The 26653-nt window shown below is 42.6% G+C and overlaps 1 protein-coding gene across 2 annotated transcripts in view; it reads right to left on the reverse strand.

Annotated features, from left to right (window-relative positions):
* The window catches only part of LOC141107404 (protocadherin-11 X-linked-like), a 1915236-nt gene that overhangs the window by 1675336 nt on the left and 213247 nt on the right, over positions 1-26653 (reverse strand). For both annotated transcript variants that reach the window (XM_073598111.1, XM_073598112.1), the window contains exon 2: positions 4773-5340. In XM_073598111.1, coding sequence (XP_073454212.1) covers positions 4773-5312 — 540 coding nt within the window. In that variant the 5' untranslated portion in view covers positions 5313-5340. The remainder of the gene's footprint in view (positions 1-4772; positions 5341-26653) is intronic.

A 26653-nucleotide genomic window follows, 5' to 3' on the forward strand; every position in this document is an offset into this window, starting at 1 on the left:
TGACTTTAGCCTTGTTTCTGCACTTTCTGGTTGCCATATTATTGTGCTCTCCCCAGCAAATATCTTTCTCTTGTCGGGTATCTTTGCTACCACTCGTTGCCCACCTTTTGGCTTGTTCCTCGACTACTCTTCTGCTTGATCCCTACATGCAACCACCTGTTACCCACTGACTTGTTTACTGACTATGCTTCTGCTTTACCCTACCTGCTATATCTGCTACTGGCCACCAGCTTGCTCCCCTCCTGGTGGGGCGATCCTGAGGACCATGACCTGGTACTAACACGCAGCAAAACCCATCTCCACCATAACCTGGTACTAACACACAGCAAAACCCATCTCCACTATAACCTGGTACTAACACGCAGCAAACCCATCTCCACCATAACCTGGTACTAACACGCAGCAAAACCCATCTCCACCATAACCTGGTACTAACACGCAGCAAAACCCATCTCCACCATAACCTGGTACTAACACACAGCAAAACCCATCTCCACCATAACCTGGTACTAACACGCAGCAAAACCCATCTCCACCATAACCTGGTACTAACATGCAGCAAAACCCATCTCCACCATAACCTGGTACTAACACACAGCAAAACCCATCTCCACCATAACCTGGTACTAACACGCAGCAAAACCCATCTCCACCATAACCTGGTACTAACATGCAGCAAAACCCATCTCCACCATAACCTGGTACTAACACACAGCAAAACCCATCTCCACCTTAACCTGGTACTAACACGCAGCAAAACCCATCTCCACCATAACCTGGTACTAACACACAGAAAAACCCATCTCCACCATAGCCTGGTACTAAAACACAGCAAAACCCATCTCCACCTCAACCTGGTACTAACATGCAGCAAAACTCATCTCCACCATATCCTGGTACTAACATGCAGCAAAATCCATCTCCACCATAACCTGGTACTAACACGCAGCAAAAACCATCTCAACTATAACCTGGTACTAACATGCAGCAAAACCCATCTCCACCATCATGAGCTCTGGTGAATACTGGTTAGTACTTAGACTCTGCACCTCAGATGAGCCCGTATCATCCACCAGGGTGACCTGATTCTGTACTTATCCTGCTGGTCAGTGGGTACCTCTCTACAGCTATAGCTACTGGCCTCCAAAGCTGCCCCTGTTTGAAGATCCCTGATTTGATATAATGCTAACCTTTTTGCCAATATTCCCACAATACACCGGTTTAAAAGCCCAAATCCTGTTACCAGGGTTTGGTGGTCAGTATATTCCACTAGTTCATTGTATAATATTCCTGAAGATTTTTATGGGTCTAACTTATATGAACCTTGTTGAAGAAAAGAATGATGAGCAGGGGGACAACTGGAATGGAGTACAGAGGGTCCTTCCCTTCCGCGGCCTGAACAAGACATGGTGCAGTGGTGGCCCTAAGAGTTCAACTTCCGTGGCCATCTTTAGAGTTCTGACCATAAAGAGTAACAATAAGTAATGACGATAGCACACGTGGGGCCTTTAAATATCCCTGGAAGTTATCTCCTTAATATCAATGCACAGCTAGTCCTTTGGAATATGGTCAGCCGGCTTGTGGAAACATTTAGGCCCCTTTCACACGGGCACCATCAGTTTAGCCACGTTAAAAACGTATCAGTTCTTATCCGTTGCTTCATCCATCTTCATCCGTCATCCGTTCCGTTAATCTCCGTTAATATCCGTCTTCATCCGTTAATGTACACGTTTACATCCGTTTTTTCATCCGTTTTTGTATCCGTTTTCATCCATTTACAGCAGTTTCTTTGCATTTAAGGAAATTACCTAGAAAGCCTTGCTCCACCCATCCTACACTGCCATGCGTGAACAATTTGCCGACTACTTTCTATCTCCATCAGGAGAAGTTTCATGGCAGTACCTATATATATATATATATATATATATATATATATAATGCAGTGCAAATTTTAATTTATTAATTCATTAATTTGGGTATTTCATTGTGTTTTGATAGCATAAAAAGACACAAAAGCACATGATATGTTCAAAACAGTTTTAGTTTTATTATTCTGCATAACCCTTTTAAAATAAAGGTTTTTTCACTTTGTTTTTTTATTTCTCAAAGTATGAACTTTGAATTATTTCTTCAAAACGGATCTTAACTGATCGGACGTTGACGGACATTGTCAGTTAACGTCAGTTAATATCCGTTTTGACGGATCTGGACGTAGCTTTGTACGTTAAAAAAAACGGATAAAAACGGAAGCGGAGGTTAACTGATGGTAACGGATGGTCATCCGTTTGCCCATAGGAATGCATTGTCGTCCGTCGACGGATGGAAGAAAAACGGATAGACGGTCCGTCCGTGTGAAAGGGGCCTTAAGGCCTTAAGGCCCCTTTCACACGGACGGACCGTCTATCCGTTTTTCTTCCATCCGTCGACGGACGACAATGCATTCCTATGGGCAAACGGATGACCATCCGTTACCATCAGTTAACCTCCGCTTCCGTTTTTATCCGTTTTTTTTAACGTACAAAGCTACGTCCAGATCCGTCAAAACGGATATTAACTGACGTTAACTGACAATGTCCGTCAACGTCCGATCAGTTAAGATCCGTTTTGAAGAAATAATTCAAAGTTCATACTTTGAGAAATAAAAAAACAAAGTGAAAAAACCTTTATTTTAAAAGGGTTATGCAGAATAATAAAACTAAAACTGTTTTGAACATATCATGTGCTTTTGTGTCTTTTTATGCTATCAAAACACAATGAAATACCCAAATTAATGAATTAATAAATTAAAATTTGCACTGCATTATATATATATATATATATATATATATATATATATATATATATATATATATATATATATATATATATATATATATAGGTACTGCCATGAAACTTCTCCTGATGGAGATAGAAAGTAGTCGGCAAATTGTTCACGCATGGCAGTGTAGGATGGGTGGAGCAAGGCTTTCTAGGTAATTTCCTTAAATGCAAAGAAACTGCTGTAAATGGATGAAAACGGATACAAAAACGGATGAAAAAACGGATGTAAACGTGTACATTAACGGATGAAGACGGATATTAACGGAACGGAAGACGGATGAAAACGGAGATTAACGGAACGGATGACGGATGAAGATGGATGAAGCAACGGATAAGAACTGATACGTTTTTAACGTGGCTAAACTGATGGTGCCCGTGTGAAAGGGGCCTAAAGTACAACTACAGCAATTTTTTTTGTGTATTATAAGGGGTGGTAAAGGGATGGAACATTGCTATTTTTTTTTAGTGCTGTGAAGTCTGTGGAAAGATTATCTCTTGTTTTCCGCTGTAGAAATTCAACAGAAAATGAGGGCAAAAAGTGTTTTTTGGTGTTTTTTTAAGGGTTCAATAGGCTTTAAGTGACTCCTGGGGGTTATGAAAGCTCCTTTCAACATCTTAGACCTGTTTTGGGGCCAAAAGTGCACCCTTAGTAACTGGAAACATGACATTAGATATTAAATATGGAGTTCATTCTATGCTCCTCTGACCCCATTTTAGCCCGTTGTCGGCTGACGTCACAGAGCCGTTTCAGGGTGGGGTAAGATCGCGACCATATGGTTGGGATCCACCTAGATGCCTGGACCAGCACCTGGCTCAGCTTCTCAGCGAGCTGCTGAGAGTCTGTGCCAACCACTCCCGCCCCCTCCACAGCCCAGCACTCCAGTGTGGGGGGATCAGGGGCAGAGCAGATAGTGATGACTGACAGTCACCAGCTCTCATGAAGCACTGAGAACGGAGCGATCAGCAGTGTTTGATTGCTCCGTTCTTAATCTTAGAGCCAGCAGGGGACAGATACAGCATTGGACCAATACTGCATCCACCTAGGTAGGTATGATTTCTAAAAAAACAAACAAAAACCCCCACAAACTTCTCGTTTAAGGAACCTTGATGCAAGCCTTGACTCTAACCCTACATTATCCCTTTCATTGCAGTTGACTTTAGGATAAAATGTTCTAGTCCTTTCCCTCATCTTCTATCCTAGAAACACAACAAGAAGCTAGGAACATGACATTAGACATTGAGGATCCCTAACCATAACCCTACTTCTAGACTTAACACTAATCCTAACTATAGCCCTAGCACTATCTCTTCCAATGCCATTGACAGTGGACTTTAGGATCAAATGTTGTAATCTTTTCCCTCATCTTCTATTCTGGAAACACAACAAGAAGCTGGGAACATGACATTAGACATTGAGGATCCCTAACCATAACCCTAATTCTAGACTTAACACTAACCCCGACTATAACCCTAAAACTATCTCTTCCAATGCCATTGATAGTTCACTTTAGGATAAAATGTTCTAATCCTTTCCCTTCTTTAACCAAAACTAAGAACAAAAAAGAACAAAAGAAGTGTCCCTTTGGTTAAATGATCCAGCAACTTCTGAATAAGCCAATATCCTCAACTTTATGATCAGAGCCAAAATTTAAGAACATTAAGCCTCTTCCTTTCTTTATTCTAGTAGACAGTGCCTTATCCCCCAAAGAAATACTTTCATAACTTTCCCTTTTATTATTAATATTAATTTACAATACCATGGTGACCAAATACATTTGCTAGGGATTTAGTCTCATTTTACTATTTTATTTATACTGGTGATAAGTGTTGGAAATTTAAGTATAGTTTTAGAATGGTATTCTTCCCTTTGTGATTCTCAATAAAAAAAAAAAGTGGAAGGTTGTACAAAGTCAAAAAGTTCATTTGTGATGCCATAATCCATAAATACCAACCTTAAGCAGGTCGTAGTTCTGAATTCCATTCTTGCCCACATCCGGATCAATGGCGGATGGCACGGAGTATCGAGAGTTGACGGCAGTGTTTTCCGGGATGGAGATGTTAATGACCGTGGAGGGGAAAAGTGGAGCGTTATCATTGATGTCTTCGATCAAAAAGCGGATCTTGACCAGCCTGAAGACCTCATCGGGTAAAACGGCGACTTCCACCTCATAAAAGCACTTGTTTTCCGTAAATATCCCGGCGCAAAGCTTCTCGCGGTCTATCCGGTTGGAGGTGGTGAAAATTTCTCCGGTGTTCTCCTCAACCCGCACCAGGGGGACATCACCGGTCTTGTAGACCAATTTAAACTGAAGAGGGGTGGAGAGAGCTATGTCAGGGTCGAGCGTTAAGTTTAGGTCCCGTAACAAGTTTCCAATCGATATATTTTCACCCTGTTCTTCCCGTATGATATAATTCTTCTCCTGAGCACCGGACTCATAAACAATACAGGCTATAAACACCGCCAAAAGGTAGGTCGCCGACAGCAAGTCCATCTCCAACTCGATTCCTCAGATATCCCACCTAGAAAAAGAAATTGATAAAAGTTATTGTGACTGGAGAAAGAGAATTCAAAGAGAATTTGCAATGAATTGTACACTATTTGGCCAAACATTTGCGGACATTGACCATCACACCTATATGAGCTTGTTGGACATCTCATTCCAAAACCATGGGCATTATTATACAGCTGACCCCCGTTTAGGTGCTATAACAACCTATAACAAGTTACTATGACTGGAGGAAGAGATTTCAAAATCTAAAACGGCAAAGTTACACAACTGCATACATCTATATCCATGCACTACCATTTATACAATCAGTACTCAAATTGAAAAATCTGGATACTGTGCAAGACATTATTTGCTGCTCACTAAGCAACCCATGCGTTTATATTCTTATAAAACAGCAGCAAAACTCCACGTGTTTGCAACACTTTCAATAAGTTTTACAATATTTGGCCAAACGATTGTGGACAACTGGCCATCACACCTATATGAGCTTGTAAGGACATCTCATTCCAAAACCATGGGAATTACCATAGAGCTTGCCCCCGTTTAGGTGCTATAACAACCTCCACTCATCTGGGAAGGCTTTTTAGAAGATGTTGGTGTGTCTGTGGGACATGCAGCCATAAGAACATTTGTGAGGTTGGATACTGATGTTGGGAGAGAAGACTTGGTCCACAATTGGCATGTCATTTCATCCAACAAGTATTCAGTATGGCCTAACTATAGCCCTAGCACTATCTCTTCCAATGCCATTGACAGTGGACAGTGTAGGCCACTCCACCATATCAAACCATGTCCTTATGGAGCTGGCTTTGTAACAGAGGGGCAGTCTTTTCCATACTGTTATCGAAAGGCTGAAAGCACACAATTGTCTAAAACAGCATTTGTATGCTGTAGGATTAACAGTACCCTTCTGTCACGGTCAGGGGTCAGGCTCTGAGACCAGTAGCTATAGCAGTAGAGAGGCTCCAACTGACCAGCTGGATAAGTACATAAAAAGGTCACCCTGACGAATGACATGGGCTCATCTGAGATGCATAGCTAAGCACTAATCAGAGCTCCTGATGGTGGGGATGGGTTTTGTTGCGTTAGTAGCAGGTCATGGTCCTCAGGATCACATCAATAGGAGGTGAGCAAGCCGGGGTCCAGTAGCAGATATAGCAGGTAGGGATTAAGCAGAAGTGTTGTCAGCAGGGGTGGCCCATCCATTAAGGGCGCACGGGCGCCCTTTCAGGACACTGGCGCATGGATTTCAGTGCGGGGGGGCTGTTTTTTTGAAGCACCGATAGAGCCAGAGGCTCTAATAGGCTTCAAAATAGGGTGGGATCGGGTCGCAGAGAGTGAGCTCGGATACCACCCAGGTGTGTTACAACAGCGAATGAATATTGGTTGTTTGCTGCCCCCCCCCCTAAAAAAAAGTCACCAGCCGCCACTGGTAGTCAGTAAACAAGCCAAAGGTCGGTAACAAGTGGCTGCAGGTTGGGAACAAGCAGAAGCATAGTCGAGGAACAAGCCAAAGGTCAGTAACAGGCAGTAGAAGGGATACAAATGGCAGCAGGAGTGAGAAGAACAAGATATTTGCCGGAGAAAGCACAGTAATCTGGCAAACAGGCAGTGCAAAGGTTTGGCTACAGTTCATGGGAGGAGCAAAGGGTTCAAGGTTCAAGAGAAACAAGACATAAGACAAGATTGTTCATGGAATTGTCTGGGAAGATGTCCAGCATACCAGGTAGTTCAGCAAGAAGAGACACCGCCAGATATAGCAGAGGTTGCAGGTTCAGACCTGGGTCCTGACACCTTCATTGGAAACACCTGCACTGGAAGGGAGGGGGTGGTCCACATACGTTTCCCCATATAGTAGGTAACTGACGTGTAGCCTTAATAGCTCTGGACTATAGATAGTGGTAGAGGTCTTGATAGTGTTGGATATAACATGGAAGTCATTTTATCAAAGGGCCTAATCTGCAATGAAGGTGTAGTATAGATGGACCTTGTTAGTCCACATACTTTTCCCCATACAGTAGGTAACTGATGTGTAGCCGTAATAGCTCTGGACTATAGAAGTGAGGTCTTGATAGTGTTGGAGATAACATTGAAGTCACTTTATCAAAGGGCCTGATGTACAATGAAGGTGTAGTATACAGTTGTGCTCATAAGTTTACATACCCTGGCAGAATTTATGAATTCTTGGCCATTTTTCAGAGAATATGACTGATAACACAAAAACTTTTTAACATTTATTAACAATCAACTGTGTTTACTCTTTTTATATCATAATGAGCACAGAATCTACCCAAATGACCCTGATCAAAAGTTTACATACCCTAGTGATTTTGGCCTGAAAACATGCACACAAGTTGACACAAAGGGGTTTGAATGGCTATTAAAGGTAACCATCCCCACCTGTGATCTGTTTTCTTGTAATTAGTGTGTGTGTATAAACGGTCAATGAGTTTCTGGACTCCTGACAGACCCTTGCATCTTTCATCCAGTGCTGCACTGACAATTCTGGATTCTGAGTCATGGGGAAAGCAAAAGAATTGTCCAAGGATCTGCAGGAAAAGGTAGTTGAACTGTAAAAAACAGGAAAGGGATATAAAAAGATATCTAAGGAATTGAGAATGCCAATTAGCAGTGTTCAAACTCTAATCAAGAAGTGGAAAATGAGGGGCTCTGTTAAAACCAAACTATGGTCAGGTAGACCAACTAAAATTTCAGCCACAGCTGCCAGAAAAATTGTTTGGGATGCAAAGAAAAACTCACAAATAACTTCAGGTGAAATACAGGACTCTCTGAAAACATGTTGTGTGGCTTCTAGATACACAATAAGGAGGCACTTGAAGAAAGATGGGCCGCATGGTCGAGTCGCCAGAAGAAAGCCATTACTACGCAAATGCCACAAAGTATCCCGCTTACAATACGCCAAACAGCACAGAGACAAGCCTCAAACCTTCTGGCACAAAGTCATTTGGAGCGATGAGACCAAAATTGAGCTTTTTGGCCACAACCATAAACACTACATTTGGAGAGGAGTCAACAAGGCCTATGATGAAAGGTCCACCATTCCTACTGTAAAACACGTAGGTGGATCCCTGATGTTTTGGGGATGTGTGAGCTACAAAGGCCCAGGAAATTTGGTCAAAATTGATGGCAAGATGAATGTAGTATGTTATCAAAAAATACTGGAGGAACATTTGCATTCATCAGCCAGGAAGCTGCACATGAGACGTACTTGGCCATTCCAACATGACAATGACCCAAAACACAAGGCCAAGTCGACCCGTCATTGGCTACAGCAGAATAAAGTGAAGGTTCTGGAGTGGCCATCTCAGTCTCCTGACCTCAATATCATTGAGCCACTCTGGGGAGATCTCAAAACGTGCCGTTCATGCAAGACAGCCCAAGAATTTACAGGAACTGGAGGCTTTGTGCCAAGAGGAATGGGCAGCTTTACCATCTGAGAGGATAAAGAGCCTCGTCCACAAATACCACAAAAGACTTCAGGCTGTCATTGATGTTAAAGGGGGCAATGCACGGTATTAAGAACTGGGGTATGGAAACTTTTGATCAGGGTCATTTGAGTTGTTTCTGTTGTCATTATGATTTAAAAAGAGTAAACACAGTTGATTGATAATAAATGGCTTCAGCCAAACACTAACCACGAGTGAAAGAAAAGTTTTTGTGTTATCATTCATATTCTCCGAAAAATGGCCAAGAAATCATAAATTCTGCCAGGGTATGTAAACTTATGAGCACAACTGTATACTACACCTTCATTGCATATCAGGCCCTTTGATAAAGTGACTTCCATGTTATCTACAACACTATCAAGACCTCACTTCTATAGTACAGAGCTATTAAGGCTACACGTCAGTTACCTGCTGTATGGGGAAAAGTATGTGGACTAACAAGGTCCATCTATACTACACCTTCATTGCAGATTAGGCCCTTTGATAAAATGACTTCCATGTTATATCCAACCCTATCAAGACCTCGCTTCTATAGTCCAGAGCTATTAAGGCTACACGTCAGTTACCTACTATATGAGGAAACGTATGTGGACCACACCCTTCCCCCTCCCTTCAAGTACAGGTGTTTCCAATGAAGGTGTCAGGACCCAGGTCTGAACCTGCAACCTCTGCTATATCTGGCGGTGTCTCTTCTTGCTGAACTACCTGGTATGCTGGACATCTTCCCAGGCAATTCCTTGAACAATCTTGGCTTGTGTGTTGCTTCTCTTGAAGCTTGAACCCTTTGCTCCTCCCATGAACTGTAGCCAAGCCTTTGCACTGCCTGTTTGCCAGATTATTGTGCTTTCCCCGGCCAATATCATTCATATTCTCTGAAAAATGGCCAACAAGTCATAAAATCTACCAGGGTATTAAATTTATGAGCACAACTGTAGATGGACCTGGTTAGTCCACATACGCTTCCTCATACAGTAGGTAACTGATGTGTAGCCGTAATAGCTCTGGATTATAGAAGTGAGGTCTTGATAGTGTTGGAGATAACGTAGAAGTCAGTTTTCCTTCAAAGGGGCTGATGTTCAATGGAGAGGGGTGTTATAGATGGACCTTCTTATGGTCCCAGGCTGCTCAGTAGATGACAAGCTCTATGGGTTGGTATTGGGCCCAGTACAGGGTCAGGTGACAAACTTTTGACCCTATAGTAAATGTCTACAGCTGGATACTTGGCATGCCTGGCCCCAACTTTACCCTTAGCTTAGCAGCTTTTTCTTGCACTTGGATATCAATAAACAGTCACAAAGTATCTGAACATTAATGGACAATTCTCAGAATAACGTATTCCAGTCAAACATTTACTGAATTACTAGGTTAGCATATCCGTCCACTTAATTCTCCCGCAAAGCAGCAGTTTTTTTTTTTTTTCCAGCTATAAAATAAATCTCCTCTCTAATGCAGCTTCTGTCACCTATAATCACACATATTCAATAAAAAATAATTCAAACTGAGATTCCTGACTACGTGTGCTTTTCCTTAACAGGCAGAAATCTCATCGTAGTTTTTTTTTTTTTTTTTTTTTAACAGACAGGAGGCCCAATCCACAATGATAAGGATCCTTACTAAAAAAAAAAAAAGTGACAGTTATTTTCATGCGAGTCCAACGAGAGGAGAAAATTACAATCACCTGACTAAAAATGAAAAGATTCTTGAGTAAAATTTTATAAATGAAGCCCAGTGTCCAAATAATTCCTGAATATTTGCTGGTTTCCGTATAAAGTTCACTTAACCCCGGACGCACCCTCGTTCTTATGCCTAATGGCACGATGCACAGTGCCTTGAAAAAGTATTCATACCCCTTGAAATTTTCCACATTTTGTCATGTTACAACCAAAAACGTAAATGTATTTTATTGGGATTTTATGTGATAGACCAACACAAAGTGGCACATAATTGTGAAGTGGAAGGAAAATGATAAATGTTTTTCAACATTTTTTACAAATAAATATGTGAAAAGTGTGGGGGGTACATTTGTATGGCGCCCCCCGGAGTCAATACTTTGAAGGACCCCCTTTCTCTGCAATTACAGCTGCAAGTCTTTTTGGGGATGTCTCTACCAGCTTTGCACATCTAGAGAGGGACATTTTTGCCCATTCTTCTTCTTTGCAAAATAGCTCAAGCTCTGTCCGATTGGATGGAGAGCGTCTGTGAACAGCAATTTTCAAGTCTTGCCACAGATTCTCAATGTGATTTAGGTCTGGACTGTGACTGGGCCATTCTAACACATGAAGATGCTTTGATCTAAACCATTCCATTGTAACTCTGGCTGGATGTTTCGGGTCGTTGTCCTGCTGGAAGGTGAACCTCCGCCCCGGTCTCAAGTCTTTTGAAGACTCTAACAGGTTTTCTTCTTGGATTGCCATGTATTTGGCTCCATCCATCTTTCCATCAACTCTGACCAGCTTCCCTGTCCCTGCTGAAGAAAAGCATCCCCACCACATGATGCTGCCACCACCATGTTTCACAGTGGGGATGGTGCAGTGTTAGTTTTCCCCCACACATAGCGTTTTGTTTTTAGGCCAAATAGTTCAGTTTTGGTCTCATCTGACCAGATCACCTTCTTCCACATGTTTGCTGTGTCCTCCACATGGCTTCTCACAAACTTCAAACTGGACTTCTTATGACTTTCTTTCACCAATGTCTTTCTTCTTGTCACTCTTCCATAAAGGGCAGATTTGTGGAGAACACGACTAATAGTTGTCCTGTGGACAGATTCTCCCACCTAAGCTGTGGATCTCTGCAGCTCCTCCAGAGTTACCATGGACCTCTTGGCTGCTTCTCTGATGAATGTTCTCCTTGGATGGCCGGTCAGTTTGGTAGGTTTGCAGTTGTGCCATACTCTTTCCATTTTCAGTTGATGGATTGAACAGAGCTCCGTGAGATGTTCAAAGCTTGGGAGATTTTTTATAACCTAACCCTGCTTTACACTTCTCCATAACTTTATCCCTGACCTGTCTGGTGTGTTCCTTGGCCTTCATGATGCTGTTTGTTCACTAAGGTTCTCTAACAAACCTCTGAGGGCTTCAGAGAACAGCTGTATTTATACTGAGATTAAATCATACACAGGTGGACTCTATTTACTAATTAGGTGACTTCTGAAGGCAATTGGTTCCACTAGATTTTAGTTAGGGGTATCGGAGTAAAGGGGGCTGAATACAAATGCCCCCCCACACTTTTCACATATTTATTTGCAAAAAAATGTTGAAAACCATTTATCATTTTCCTTCCAATTCACAATTATGTGCCACTTTGTGTTGGTCTATCACATAAAATCCCAATAAAATACATTTACGTTTTGTGGTTGTAACATGACAAAATGTGGAAAATGTCAATGGGGTATGAATACTTTTTCAAGGCACTGTAATTGCCCGGCCAGGGACTGACTAGCACTTCCTGTTTTCCCACCAGCAAACTTTCATATATTAATTTTATAATAAAATATCCTGATTGCAGGTAATTTAAGCACCGTAAACAAGCAAAAAACAGATGTCCACGTCAACAACAATCCATCCCCTCCCCCGCATGCAATCGCAGAATCGGATCCCCCGCTGGGAACTTTCTCATATCTGCCGTGGTTTAGAATATTAAATATTTCTGAATATTCCTCGTCTCTGTCAGTGGTACGGGTTGTCGGCGTTGTACCCGCGGCGCGGTGATAAAAGTTGGGTTTGTCTCTTATTTTGTGGCTATAGGGAACATTGTTATAATAAATAATAAATGTGTTCACATTTCTACAAGATGAAGATACCAACAAGTCCAACAAGGTACCGTGTTGGGTGGAATATAGAGCCCTGGGGCCCAACCCACCAGCTGAGGGCCACACGTTGCCCTTTGGATCTTAGTCTGTAGCTCTCAGTGCCCCTGCAGACCACAGTCTGTGTATTTATTGCTCAAGCCGATGAAGGAAACATATTTCTTAGACTGGATTCTGGTAAATACATTGATTGATTTATTTCTTTTATGCTAGATATCTTCTTCTGTGTTGTTATATTGGACCTTGTTAAAAGAAATATCAAATGTGGCATAAGTCATATTTAAAGTTGAAGTCTATCTGCTTATATTGTAGGATCCTTGATTCCTCCTTAAACCCTAACCCCTAACACTAACCTCAACCACAACCCCAATGCTAACCTTAACACTAACCATAACCCTACCCCTAACACTAACATCAACTAGAACCCCAATGCTAACCTTAACACTAACCATAACCCTACCCCTAACACTAACCATAACCATACCCCTAACACTAACCTCAACTATAACCCCAATGCTAATCTTAACACTAACCTCAACCCTACCCCTAACACTAACCTCAACCCTAACCCTAATGCTAACATTAACACTAACCCTACTCCTAACACTAACCTCAACCCTAATGCTAACCTTAACACTAACCATAACCCTACCCCTAACACTAACCATAACCCTACCCCTAACACTAACCTCAACCCTAATGCTAACATTAACACTAACCCTACTCCTCACACTAACCTCAACCCTAAAGCTAACCTTAACACTAACTCTACGCCTAACACTAACCTCAACTATAACCCTAATGCTAACCTTAGCACTAACACTACCCCTACCCCTAACACTAACCTCAACTGTTACCCTAATGCTAACCTTAACACTAACCATAACCCTACCCCTAACACTAACCTCAACCCTAATGGTAACCTTAATACTAAGCCTACCCCAACACTAACCCCAACTATAACCCCAATGCTAAACTTACAGTAACACCAACCATAACCCTACCCCTAACACTAACCTCAACTATAATCCTAATGCTAACCATAACCCTAACACTAACCTCAACCCTAATGCTATACTTAACACTAACCATAACCCTACCCCTAACACTAACCATAACCCTACCACTAACAATAACCTCAACTATAACCTTAATACCAACCTTAACACTAACTATAACCCTACACCTTATACTGACCTCAACTGTAACCCTAATGCTAACCTTAACACTAACCATAACCCTACCCCTAACACTAACCATAACCCTACCCCTAACACTAACCTCAACCATAAATCCAACCTTAACACTAACCATAGCCCTACCCCTAATACTAACCCTAAGCATAACCTTAGCACTATCTCCAATGCTACCTCCAACCATAACCCCATCACTATTTCCAACACTAAGTCTAACTATGCCCCTAATGCTGGCCTTAACCCTTTAGATGAAAAAAGTAAGGGCTGACAGTGATCACATAGCTTTGTTTACAAACAAACATTTAGCATCAGGGTTTGAGGTTTCCTTATTAATCAACAAAACCAGCTCTGGCATGTTGATCGCATTGGCTTTCTTAGAAAACAAAGCCATGTGTGTAATTTTTTTTTCTTTAAAACTTAGGCAGGCCACATGGCAAAATTTGAGGCCAATTTTGGTAAAATTTTGTCGAAAGCAAAAATGTCACCAAAATCAAACACATTTTGAGGTGGGCTGACAGTGATCACATGGTTTTGTTGATGAACAAATGGTGAGCATCAAGGTTAAAGTTGGCTTTATTTATCAACAAAGCCAGCTCTGGCATGATGATCATATGGATTTCTAATGCCCCGTACACGCGGTCGGATTTTCCGATGGAAAATGTCCGATCGGAGCGTGTTGTCGGAAATTCTGACCGTGTGTGGGCTCCATCGGACATCTTCCATCGGATTTTCCAACACACAAAGTTGGAGAGCAGGAGATAACATTTTCCGACAACAAAATCCGTTGTCGGAAATTCCGATCGTGTGTACACAAATCCGACGGACAAAGTGCCACGCATGCTTAGAATAATTAAAGAGATGAAAGCTATTGGCCACTGCCCCGTTTATAGTCCCGACGTACGTGTTTTACGTCACCGCGTTTAAAACGATCGGATTTTCCGACAACTTTGTGTGACCGTGTGTATGCAAGACAAGTTTGAGCCAACATCCGTCCGAAAAAATCCTAGGATTTTGTTGTCGGAATGTCTGAACAAAGTCCGACCGTGTGTACGCCCTATTAGAATACAAAGCCATGGTTTTTTTTGGTTTTTTTTGGTTTTTTTTTTGTAAAGAAACTTTAACCTAAGCAGTTCACATCTCAAATTTGAGGCAAATTTTGGTAAAATTTTGCCAAAGACAAAAATAGTCACATCCCCAAAATCAGAGACATTTTGATGAGGGCTGAGCGGGATCACATGATTTTGTTGATAAACAAACAGTTAACACCATGATTAGGGTTGGCCTTATTTATCAACAAAGCCGCTTCTTTTAAACAACTTTAAGCAGCCCACATGGCCAAATTTGAGGCCAATTTTGGTAAAAAATTGTAATGTCACCAAAATCTCTTTGCTCATCTGTAGCAACACTATATTACCAAAAGTATTGGGACGCCTGCCTTTACACGCACATGAACTTTAATGGCGTCTTAGTCCGTGGGGTTCAATATTGAGTTGGCCCGCCCTTTGCAGCTATAACAGCTTCACGAGCCAGGCCTTCTCATCAGTGCCTGATCTCACGAATGCGCTTCTGGAAGAATGGTCAAGCATTCCCACAGACACACTCCTAAACCTTGTGGACGGCCTTCCCAGAAGAGTTGAAGCTGTTATAGCTGCAAACTCAATACTGAACCCTACGGACTAAGACTGGGATGCCATTAAATTTCATGTGCGTGTAAAGGCAGGCGTCCCAATACTTTTGGTAATATAGTGTATCACTCAATCCCAACATAACGTTCCAAGCAGACCAAGTGTGATATCCTCTAACCCAGTGGTCATCAACTCCTGTCCTCAGGGCCCACTAACAGGCCAGGTTTTATGTATTACCTTGGGGGGGAGATGCAGACTAGAATACTGCAATCACTGAGCAGCAAATGATATCACCTGTGATGTATTTCAGTTATCTTGCAAACCTGGCCTGTTGGTGGGCCCTGAGGACAGGGCTTGATGACCACTGACTCTAACCGGCAGAATTATGAAGCACCGGCAGCAGCATGAAGCTTCTTGGCTCCACACGAAAACAGGATAAGCGCAAAGAGCACAGATTACCGAGATTCTGATCGCACAGAGGCTGACACTTGCAAAAAAAAAAAAGCAAGCAGTCTATTACAACCTCTTTGACATTTTGCCGCTTTTTATTAAATTGGCCTGGTAATTTTGCCCCTGCTCGGTGTCACCCCCCTGCAAGGCACCGGGGCTCATGAACCCAGCCTGGAACACACACAACACGCAGGTATCTCATTGATTTTCAAAACGTCTCTGATTAGTATGCTGCTAATGCACTAAAAAGCTCTTAAGCCATTACCGTCTCCCTGCCACTTATCTGCAATTTATCGCCTTTCACCTGGGAACCTATAGAAAATGCGAAGAACTGCTGAAACGCTGCACAGTCTGTAACATCAATCAAAGGAGAGACGTGGGGAGCTAAAACGGCTTTACAGGTCTACTAGGCCTTATATAGGCTTTAAACTTAAAGGAATGTTCCAGATTCTAATCCCCATAAAAATTCCAATTTATCTGCAGCACCGAGATACAAGGGGAGCTGACTTTAAAGAATGTATTCTTTATAATGAAGTAAGATACGTTGTATTCTTTTTGTTTGCACACGGCGTAAATGGTGGAGAGGGTTGGAGGGGTTGGGAAAGCAACATCAGATTAGAGCAGACTTGACCTTCTCAACCAGGGTTCTGTGGAAGTCTAGGGTTCCTCCAGAGGTTTCTAAGGTTTCCTTGAGTAATATCTGCCTCCTAGATAAGTTCCCACTGACGCCATTGATCTTTTTAGTTATCGGTAAAGCTGCGTACGCACGATCGGACTTTCCGAAGGGAAATTTCAGCAAAAGCAAAGGTTTAGGGACTTTAAGGACATCTGGCCTGGTAAGGTCACATATTTCCATCCCTGTTGTATATCAAAAGAAGAGGAGAGGACAGGGTGGTGGGACTTTGAGTGAAGCATATGATGACGATGAGGTACAAATGGTGAAATTATTTGGAGGGTTTTAATGATTGTCATGAAATACAGTCAAGTATAAAACATGTAAAATATACAATACATAGCATTGATAGCATAATAGTATAAAACACAGAGTGTTACAAGTTCATTATCACATTGTATAATAGGCAATAAACCTCCAAAATTCACCAAGAAAGGTAAGGATAAAAATTGGTAATACATAATAATCCTTGCACGGTCTATGACCACAAGATTCAAAACAGGGGGGGTATAAAGAGTAGACATAGTGTCAAAGGTACTGATTGGTAATGAAACGTGTGGCAGCTCAACGCGTTTCGTGACTAGGTCACTCGTCAGGAACAAGCACAAGATGAATCTGGGGGTAAAAACATTGGATCAATTGATGGTCTGTGGACAAACAGGTAGAATAGCGGGGTGGAACCCCCTATCTAAATACCAATAGACTCACTGGGTTCGTACGAAGGGAAATGATAGATGACAGGCTGTTGGTGGAAAATGCGACCGTTTTGTACGTTTCGGACAATTGTTGTCGGACTTTCCCCCAACGAATGTTGGCTAGCATGTTTTCAAAATTTTCCACGAAACACGCATGCTCGGAAGGAAGGACGAGCTGGAAGTGGTTGGATCTTGTAAACTAGCGTTCGTAATGGAGAATTAACATTCGTGACGCGGCAAATTATGAAATGCAGCGCACAGTTCTCTTCTTCTTTAATGGGATAATAATGAAGATGCTTTGCTGGTGATACTGATGGGGTTCTGCCAAACGTATTTTCAAAGGCTTTTTTTTTCTAGTGATATCAAGAATAATATTATTATGCTTTTTTTTTTTGGGCAAATTACCACAACACCATTATCCCGTAGTTTTTAAGAACAAAGATACAACTATGTTGGTGTCCCTTGTCAATTTTACATTGTATTTTTTCAAAAATGTAACTGCCGACTCCCAAACTGTCACCTGAAGTAAAACACATAGCCAAGTATTAAAAAAAAAATAAAATTAGACATGATATCTGCCAATAGAACTTAACCAAAAAGTGCATTCTATGCATCCAAAACTGTAGAAAATATAACAAATCAAATCATTATTACTGAACCAAAAAAAAATAATGTCAAAGCAATAACTACAAGGCCAATAATAAATAACACATTATCTCCTCCAATGCCGCAACATGTCTAGTTGACGAATGGCCGTTCAGAAACGAACTGAACAGCACGAAATGAAAAGCGTTAAATGAAAACCGCGAAAAAAAGAAAAGCGCGAATCAACACTCACCAAACTTCTACTAAACACGAAATTAGCAGAAGGAGCCCAAAGGGTGGCGCTTAAGAGCTGAAAAACCACGTACTACGTCTAGTACGTCACTATGTTCGTAACTGTTGGCCAACATTTGTGTGACCGTGTGTATGCAAGAACGAGTTTGAGCCAACACCCTACGGACAAAATTCCACGGATTTGTTGGCCAACAATCCGATCGTGCGTACGAGGCTTAAGAGAGGATTCTTCCCAGTGACCACAAGTGTAAGGAGCATTCTTCCAACTGACCATCACACTAATGTATCATGAGTTGTAGACATAGTCATTTTTAGAAGGGGTTCCCTGAGATCGGAACATTTTTTCAAGGGTTCCCCTGTGTTGAAAAGATTGAGAAAGACTGCTCTAAAGTGTAGCCACCAATCAGTATCTAGATATACATACATCTGTATGCAGAGCGTCGCACTCCTGGCATCCCGATATCAAAGGATTGAAGGAGTGGTGGTTCGTCCACAAGGGGTGAAGGGCCACAGCCCCCCCTAATCCATGCGCCCGGCCCCTAATCTACATGAAGGGCGCCGGACGCATACATTGCAATGGTTTTTTTTTGTGAAGCACATGATTAGAGCCTGAGGCTCTAATTGGCTTAAAAAAAGGGTGGGCTCAGGGCGTAGAGCACTGCGCCCTGAGCCCACCCAGTTATGTGACAATAGCAAATTAATATACACTATTGTCTTCCTGCTTCTCCTCCCGGCCAATCAGGAAGCGATTCTTCCGATTGGTCGAGAGAAGAAGCGATCGTATTGGCTACCGAGGAGGAAGCCTCCGAGGAGGAGGAGAGGCAGGGTGAAGCCACTGTGAAGCCGAGGAGGAGGAGGAGCAGAGTGAAGCCACCAAGGAGGAGGAGACGCAGGGTGAAGCCACCGCGCAAGAAGCGCTACCCGCTACCTAGATGGGGTAAGTGTGGGGCTCGTGGGCTGACGAGGGGGGGTTGGGGTTTGACTAATGGACTGACCAACCGAACAGTGGGGGTGTCAGGTGGTTTGTTTGCTATCCCCCCCCCAAAAAAAAATGGAGCACCAGTCACCACTGGTAGGGAACGACCTCAGCTCCTCCCCAGTCCCATCCGCTGATGCATTACACCCCACCCCCGGGGCTTAGTCATAGGGGTCATAGGCCTCAGCTCCTCCCCAGCCACACCCCCTGTTGCATTTCACCCCACCCGTGGGGCTTAGTCATAGAGGCCGTAAGCTATGACTAAGCCCCAGCAGTGGGGCGAAACATGTCAGAGAGCGTGGCTTGGGAGGAGCTGAGGCTGCAGCCGTTCCATGTTATTCTTTGATATTGGCCTGTCAGGAGTGCGGCATTATCACACCTGCATATGCGAGATGAGTAATTGAGATGCCGACACCCATATCAGTGTGGATCACCGGAGGAGTTCTTCAGAGTGGTGCTCCAAGCATACCTGATAGGTACAGTATTACATCTAGTTGTTTTACAGGGCTACCCTACCCAACCAACAGCTCCTATTTGTTTTAGCCTTCTTAGGCTTTGTTCACACGTTCGGTCAGAGGGGCAGGCAGTTTAATGCCAGAAACCCCCTCCCCCCCAACCAACCACCCGCCTAAACACTAAGGGCTCATTTACATGTGCGGTATTTCCTGAAGAGTGATCTTCCGAACACCACGGCTTTGGGACGGGATGTGCTACCAGCTCATATAGAAGTGATGGCCAGGTGTCCACTTACTATTATGTATAACATAATTTCCAGTACTTTATCAAAACAGAATATGATCTCCTCTACTGTCCAACTGTCTCAAAGTGTTGGGTTCTGTTTGGCCACCCTTGGTGGGACTTGTTCACACTAGTGTTGGTCTCTGAAAATGGATCCACGTTCAGACTGCTTCTCAGAGAGCATTTAACTGGTGGGGAGGTGTAGTTATATCACCTCCTCACTACCTGTTTGAACCCCTTGATCCCAGCACCAGCACCTTGTAGAGTGGCCCCATTCACGTGAATGGGTCGTAGGAAGGTGACCTTCAAGGGCACCATTTTTTGGGTGTCCAACAAGTATATTTTCTCAATCAGAGTTCCCCCAGAGGTTGCTAGGAGTTCCTGCCTTTTGGATAAGTAACCACTGGCAGCATTGATATTTTTAGCTATATGTACAGTGCCTTGAAAAAATATTCATACCCCTTGACATTTTCCACATTTTGTCATGTTACAACCAAAAGCGTAAATGTATTTTACTAGGATGTTATGTGATAGACCAACACAAAGTGGTACATAATTATGAAGTGGAAGGAAATTGGTAAATGGTTTTCAAAATGTATTACAAATAAATATGTGAAAAGTGTGGCGTACATTTGTATTCAGCCCCCCTTTACTCTGATACCCTTAACTAAAATCTAGTGGAACCAATTGCCTTCGGAAGTCACCTAATTAGTAAATAGAGTCCACCTGTGTATAATTTATACTCAGTATAAATACCGCTGTTCTGTGAAGCCCTCAGAGGTTTGTTAGAGAACCTTAGGGAACAAACAGCATCATGAAGGCCAAGGAACACACCAGACAGGTCAGGGAGAAAGTTGTAGAGAAGTTTAAAGCAGGGTTAGGTTATAAAAAAATATCCCAAGCTTTGAACATCTCACGGAGCTCTGCTCAATCCATCATCTGAAAATGAAAAGAGTATGGCACAACTGCAAACCTACCAAGACATGGCCGTCCACCTAAACTGACAGGCCGGGCAAGGAGAACATTCATCAGAGAAGCAGCCAAGAGGTCCATGGTAACTCTGGAGGAGCTGCAGAGATCCACAGCTCAGGTGGGAGAATCTGTCCACAGGACAACTATTAGTCGTGTTCTCCACAAATCTGACCTTTATGGAAGAGTGACAAGAAGAAAGACATTGGTGAAAGAAAGTCATAAGAAGTCCTGTTTGTAGTTTGCGAGAAGTCATGTGGAGGACACAGCAAACATGTGGAAGAAGGTGATCTGGTCAGATGAGACCAAAATTTAACTTTTTGACCTAAAAGCAAAACGCCATGCGTGGCAAAAAAAAAAAACCCACTGCACATCACCCTGAACACACCATCCCCACTGTGAAACATGGTGGTGGCAGCATCATGTTGTGGGGATGCTTTCCTTGAGCAGGGACAGGGAAGCTGGTCAGAGTTGATGGGAAGATGGATGGAGCCAAATACAGGACAATCTTAGAAGAAAACCTGTTAGAGTCTGCAAAAGGCTTGAGACTGGGGGGGGGGGGGGTTCACCTTCCAGCAGGACAACGACCCTAAACATACAGCCAGAGCTACAATGGAATGGTTTAGATCAAAGCATATTCATGTGTTAGAATGGCCCAGTCACAGTCCAGACCTAAATCACATTGAGAATCTGTGGCAAGACTTGAAAATTGCTGTTCACAGACGCTCTCCATCCAATCTGACAGAGCTTGAGATATTTTACAAAGAAGAATGGGCAGAAATGTCCCTCTCTAGATGTGCAAAGCTGGTAGAGACATCCCCAAAAACACTTTAGTGGTTTTACAAAGTATTGACCCAGGGGGGCTGAAAACAAATGCACGCCACACTTTTCACATATTTATTTGTTAAAAAATGTTGAAAACTATTAATCATTTTCCTTCCACTTCTGGGGGTATGAATACTTTTTTAAAGAACTTTATGTTGGGGTTCTTCTCAGATGTAAGGACCATTCTTCTCAGTAACCACCACACTTATGTACCATGAACTGTAGATAGAGTAGATATTAGTAAGGGGTTCCTTGGGATGAAAACCTTGTTCCTTCATGTTAAAAAGATTGAGAGAGGCTGATCTGCGGGTTTAGTTTTAGGTTTTGGGGGTTAAATGTTACCATCTGAGAGCTACCGCTCAGGGGTTCTTGATGCTAAAGACCAATAATTGTGAAGGACTCTAAATTCTGCAGCAGCGATCTGTTCCCGCGATCAGTTTTCCTCAATATTATGACCCGCTCAGGCAACAGTTTATGGAGAAAAAAAAAAAAAAAGTTACTCGGCTTAACAAATGTGGCGGACACATGATTAAATTTAAGAGCCGACCTAAAAAGGTGTCGGGACCCAGCGGTGCCATTAAACGATTTTATGCCCGGCTAACGTGCGGGGAGAACGCTTACAATGAGGATAAGGCTGGAAAAAGATATGATTCATGTTTGCGCGGCCCGCAATGCAGCGTCCACTTACAGTTAAATGGAAGAATTTGCCCAAATCGTTCCCCATCTCCACTCCATCTTTCTTCTATATGTTGCCAGGCAACAGAACCGTTCCCGTAATGGCTGCCCGATGCATCACGCGGGGGGGGGGGAGGCTTGGTGACAGAATAGGGCCCCATTTACGGCGGCGAGAGGAAGCGGCTCAGTCACAGATATCAGCTGAAGTTTGAGGTGTGCATATTTTTTTCCTTCGGTTTGGACTAAGAGGATGATGTGTCAATCCGACGCAAACGATTGGTTTAAAGAAGATCTCCTAAGTCCTCGTAAACTTGCACCTCCATAAGACAACCCTTGAAGCCACAGCAGCTATCTTGAGTCCACCTTCTGGAGAGCAGCTCAGAGTGACAACCGTGGCTTCATCCATAGATACAGTGGAGGAGTGAGCATAGCCAACTGAAGACAGGAAGTGTCTTACTTGCAAGCTATCTTCTGTAAACTACCACTTGACCTGCCCATCTCATATAATGGAGTCAAAGAGATACAGACATGGTTGTAGTCCATGATGAGAGAGCAGGGTAGAGGGACAACCATGGCTTCCTCCATAGATACAGCGGAGGAGCGAGCATAGCCAACTGAAGACAGGAAGTGTCTTATTTGCAAGCTATCTTCTGTAAACTACCACTTGACCTGCCCATCTCATATAATGGAGTCAAAGAGATACAGACATGGTTGTAGTCCATGATGAGAGAACAGGGTAGAGGGACAACCATGGCTTCCTCCATAGATACAGCGGAGGAGCGAGCATAGCCAACTGAAGACAGGAAGTGTTTTATTTGTAGGATCAAAGTATATCTTCCTTCCAAGCTATCTTCTGGAAACTGCCAATTGCCATGCCCCCTCCTCCTTCTTTTGCGATAAACACGCAGAAGAAGTCACTGACCCTTTTTTAAAGTCTCACCAAACCACAGCACACCCCCCCTCCAATAATAGAGATAAAGAGATATAGATATGTTTATTCCTGGAGAGCAGCCTAGAGTGACAACCATGGCTTCCTCCATAGATACAGTGGAGGAGTGAGTGTAGCCAACTGAAGACAGGAAATGTCTTATTTCCTGAGTCAACGAATATCTTCTATTCTAGCTATCTTCTGTAAACTACCAATTGTCATGCCCCCCTATAAGAGAGATAAAGAAATATAGACATGTTTGTAGTCCATATCAGGAGAGCAGCCTGGGGTGACAACCATGGGTTCCTTCATAGATACAGTGGTGGAGCGAGCGTAGCCAACTGAAGACAGGAAGTGTCTTATTTGCTCGCTATCTTCTGTAAACTACCAAGTTCCCTGCCCACCCCCCTCATATAATGGAGAAAAAGAAATATAGACCTGTTTGTAGTCCATATCAGGAGAGCAGCCTGGGGTGACAACCATGGGTTCCTCCACAGATACAGTGGAACAGTGAGCATAGCCAACTGAAGACAGGAAGTGTCTTATTTGCAGGATCAAAGTATATCTTCTGGAAACTATCAATTGCCCTGCCCCTCCCCCCCATATAGTGGAGATAAGGAGACACAGACCTGTTTGTTGTCCATATCAGGAGGGCAGCCTGGGATGACAACCATGGGTTCCTCCACAGATACAGTGGAACAGTGAGCATAGCCAACTGAAGACAGGAAGTGTCTTATTTGCAGGATCAAAGGATATATTCAGGAAACTATCAATTGCCCTGCCCCCCATATAGTGGAGATAAGGAGACACAGACCTGTTTGTTGTCCATATCAGGAGGGCAGCCTAGGGAGACAACCATGGCTTCCTCCATTGATACAGTGGTGAAGTGAGCGTAGCCAACTGAAGACAGGAACAAAGAATATCTTCCGTTCTAGCTATCTTCTGGAAACTACCAATTCCCCCCATATAATAGATATAAAGAAATATAGACATGTTTGTAGTCCATATCAGGAGAGCAGCCAGGGAGACAACCATGGGTTCCTCCATAGATACAGCGGAAGAATGAGTGTAGCCTACTGAAGACAGGAAGTGTCTTATTTGCAGGATCAAAGTATATCTTCCTTCCAAGCTATCTTCTGGAAACTACCAATTGCCCCCCCCCCCCATTTAATAGATATAAAGAGATACAGACATGTTTGTAGTCTAGTCAATATCAAGAGTGCAGCCTAGAGTGACAACCATGGCTTCCTCCATAGATTTAGTGGAGTTAGTGTAGCCAACTGAAGACAGGAAGTGTCTTATTTGCAGGATAATCAAATGAAAAGAAAAGAAAATGAAGCAAACAGAAGAAACAGTGCTACTACCCATAGGGCATGCTGACAACAGAACTCCTGGGTGCCCGATCCACAGTCGTTTCACTGAGTAGATAATGAAAAAAGATGACCAACACACCAGTAGTTCATCATATTTATTCACAAACCACAGCATACAATCGCAGATAAGATCAGTTGACACGTTTCTGCCTATAAGGCCTTAGTCATAACCTTATGACTAAGGCCTTATAGGCTGAAACGCGTCAACCGATTTTATCTGCGGTTGCATGCTGTGGTTTTTGAATAAATATGAAGATTTATTAAGAGCAACTACTGGTGTGTGGATCATCTTTCTTCAATAAAAGAAAAGAAGCCTGGGAGAAGTAAACAAATGCAGCCACCACACCGGAGACTACCGAGCTGCAATATGTTACTTTTTTTTTTGGTTTTGGGTCTTGCTACATTGTAACTTCCTCCTGACATCAGCCATTATTTTTGACATACAGGGAATAAATAAAGACGATGGGAATTGCTGGTTTCCTAATTCCAATCTGTAATCAGGACCTGTAATTGGATCCTTCGGGGGGGGGGGGGGGTTTCTCATTCCAATCACTCCTCTATCACTCGGCTTATCTGTTAATTGATGCGCGTTTTAGGGAAGTTCTTGCTAATGCGGACATCTGTGCACACCACCGCCGAGATAAAACCCGCCGTGCTACGTTCTATCGCTTTCCTCCATCTCATATTCACGCTCCAATGCCGTGACTAAGATTGAGGGTCCGACGCCTCCACTCGCATTGTACAGAGAGAATCCGCCGCCCTCCCCGGTGCAGAGCCCGCCGGGGCAGACTGGTAAACAGTTCTGGTGTACGGAGATAAAAACCGCCATTTCTCAGCGAGCCGTCATCCTCTACACATGGACAACCGCAACGGGGGGAGGGGGGGGGGGGGGTCCGTGTTCACAAGGCTGAGAGCACAAGGCCAAATTTTCCTAAATTCGAGGGACAGTCTGGGGTTAAAAAATACGAACCGAAGGAATTACATAATAGATGGGCGCTAATCCAAATAGATAGATAGATAGATAGATAGATAGATAGATAGATAGATAGATAGATAGATAGATAGATAGATAGATAGATAGATAGGCAATGGGTAAATTTAGTGGATGGAAGGAAGGAAGGATAGAGATAGATAGATAGACCTTTGTAGGCATAGGACATGCCCTCTGCCACACCCCCTTAAAAGGAGAATTACCCAAAAAAAAAAAAAAAGGTTAATTAAATCCACAAGTGCATTTTTTTTACCATTAATATTCCTTTATATTTTTCTTGTAAAAAAAAATATTCCTTTATATTGGCGTTTAAAATTTACAAATGTAGCAATTTAGAAATCAGATGAAAGGTTTAGCACTGGGAAACACTTTAAAAAAAAAAAGATAAAAAGTGCATTTTATATACAACTATAGAGATCAGACCAAAATGAGGGACAAATGAGGGGGGAAGAGGGACAGGAGGGACATTGCTCCAAATCAGGGACAGTCCCTCGAAATCAGGGACAGTTGGGAGCTATGGATGTCTGACACAGATCAGCCCCCCCCCCCTCATCTTGTAACTTGTTACAAAGTTACAATGCTGCAATCGGATCACTAGGGGAAGGGGAGACTGAGGAAATGCCTCCTCCTTCTCCCTGCAGCAGACTGATAGCATGATCTGAGCCAAAAGCCAAAATCACTGGACTGGAAGGCAGAAGGGCAGATTCTTAGCTATAACAATGTGGAGCTTTTCCTGAACATTGATAGTGTTGATTTATATAGTGATATGCCAAGAATGTATTCATGCAGACGAAGCTGGAGGAGAGCAGCATAGCCACATACGGCCACTGACCTACTTCCTTCTACAATAATAATGATATATTTATATTTTTAGACATTTATTTTTCTCATTTTTATTTTTTAATATTTTGTTTTTAAAAAGTGTGTATCTATCTATCTATCTATCTATCTATATATAGATATATATATATATCTATATATAGATATATATATATATATATGTACTGTATATGCACACTATAAATGTAAATTTTATAAATAATAATATAAGATATTAATACAAAAAATAATAATAATTATGTATATATATATATATATAT

Source organism: Aquarana catesbeiana, linkage group LG09, assembly GCF_042186555.1.
Source record: "Aquarana catesbeiana isolate 2022-GZ linkage group LG09, ASM4218655v1, whole genome shotgun sequence".
Lineage (NCBI taxonomy): Eukaryota > Metazoa > Chordata > Amphibia > Anura > Ranidae > Aquarana > Aquarana catesbeiana.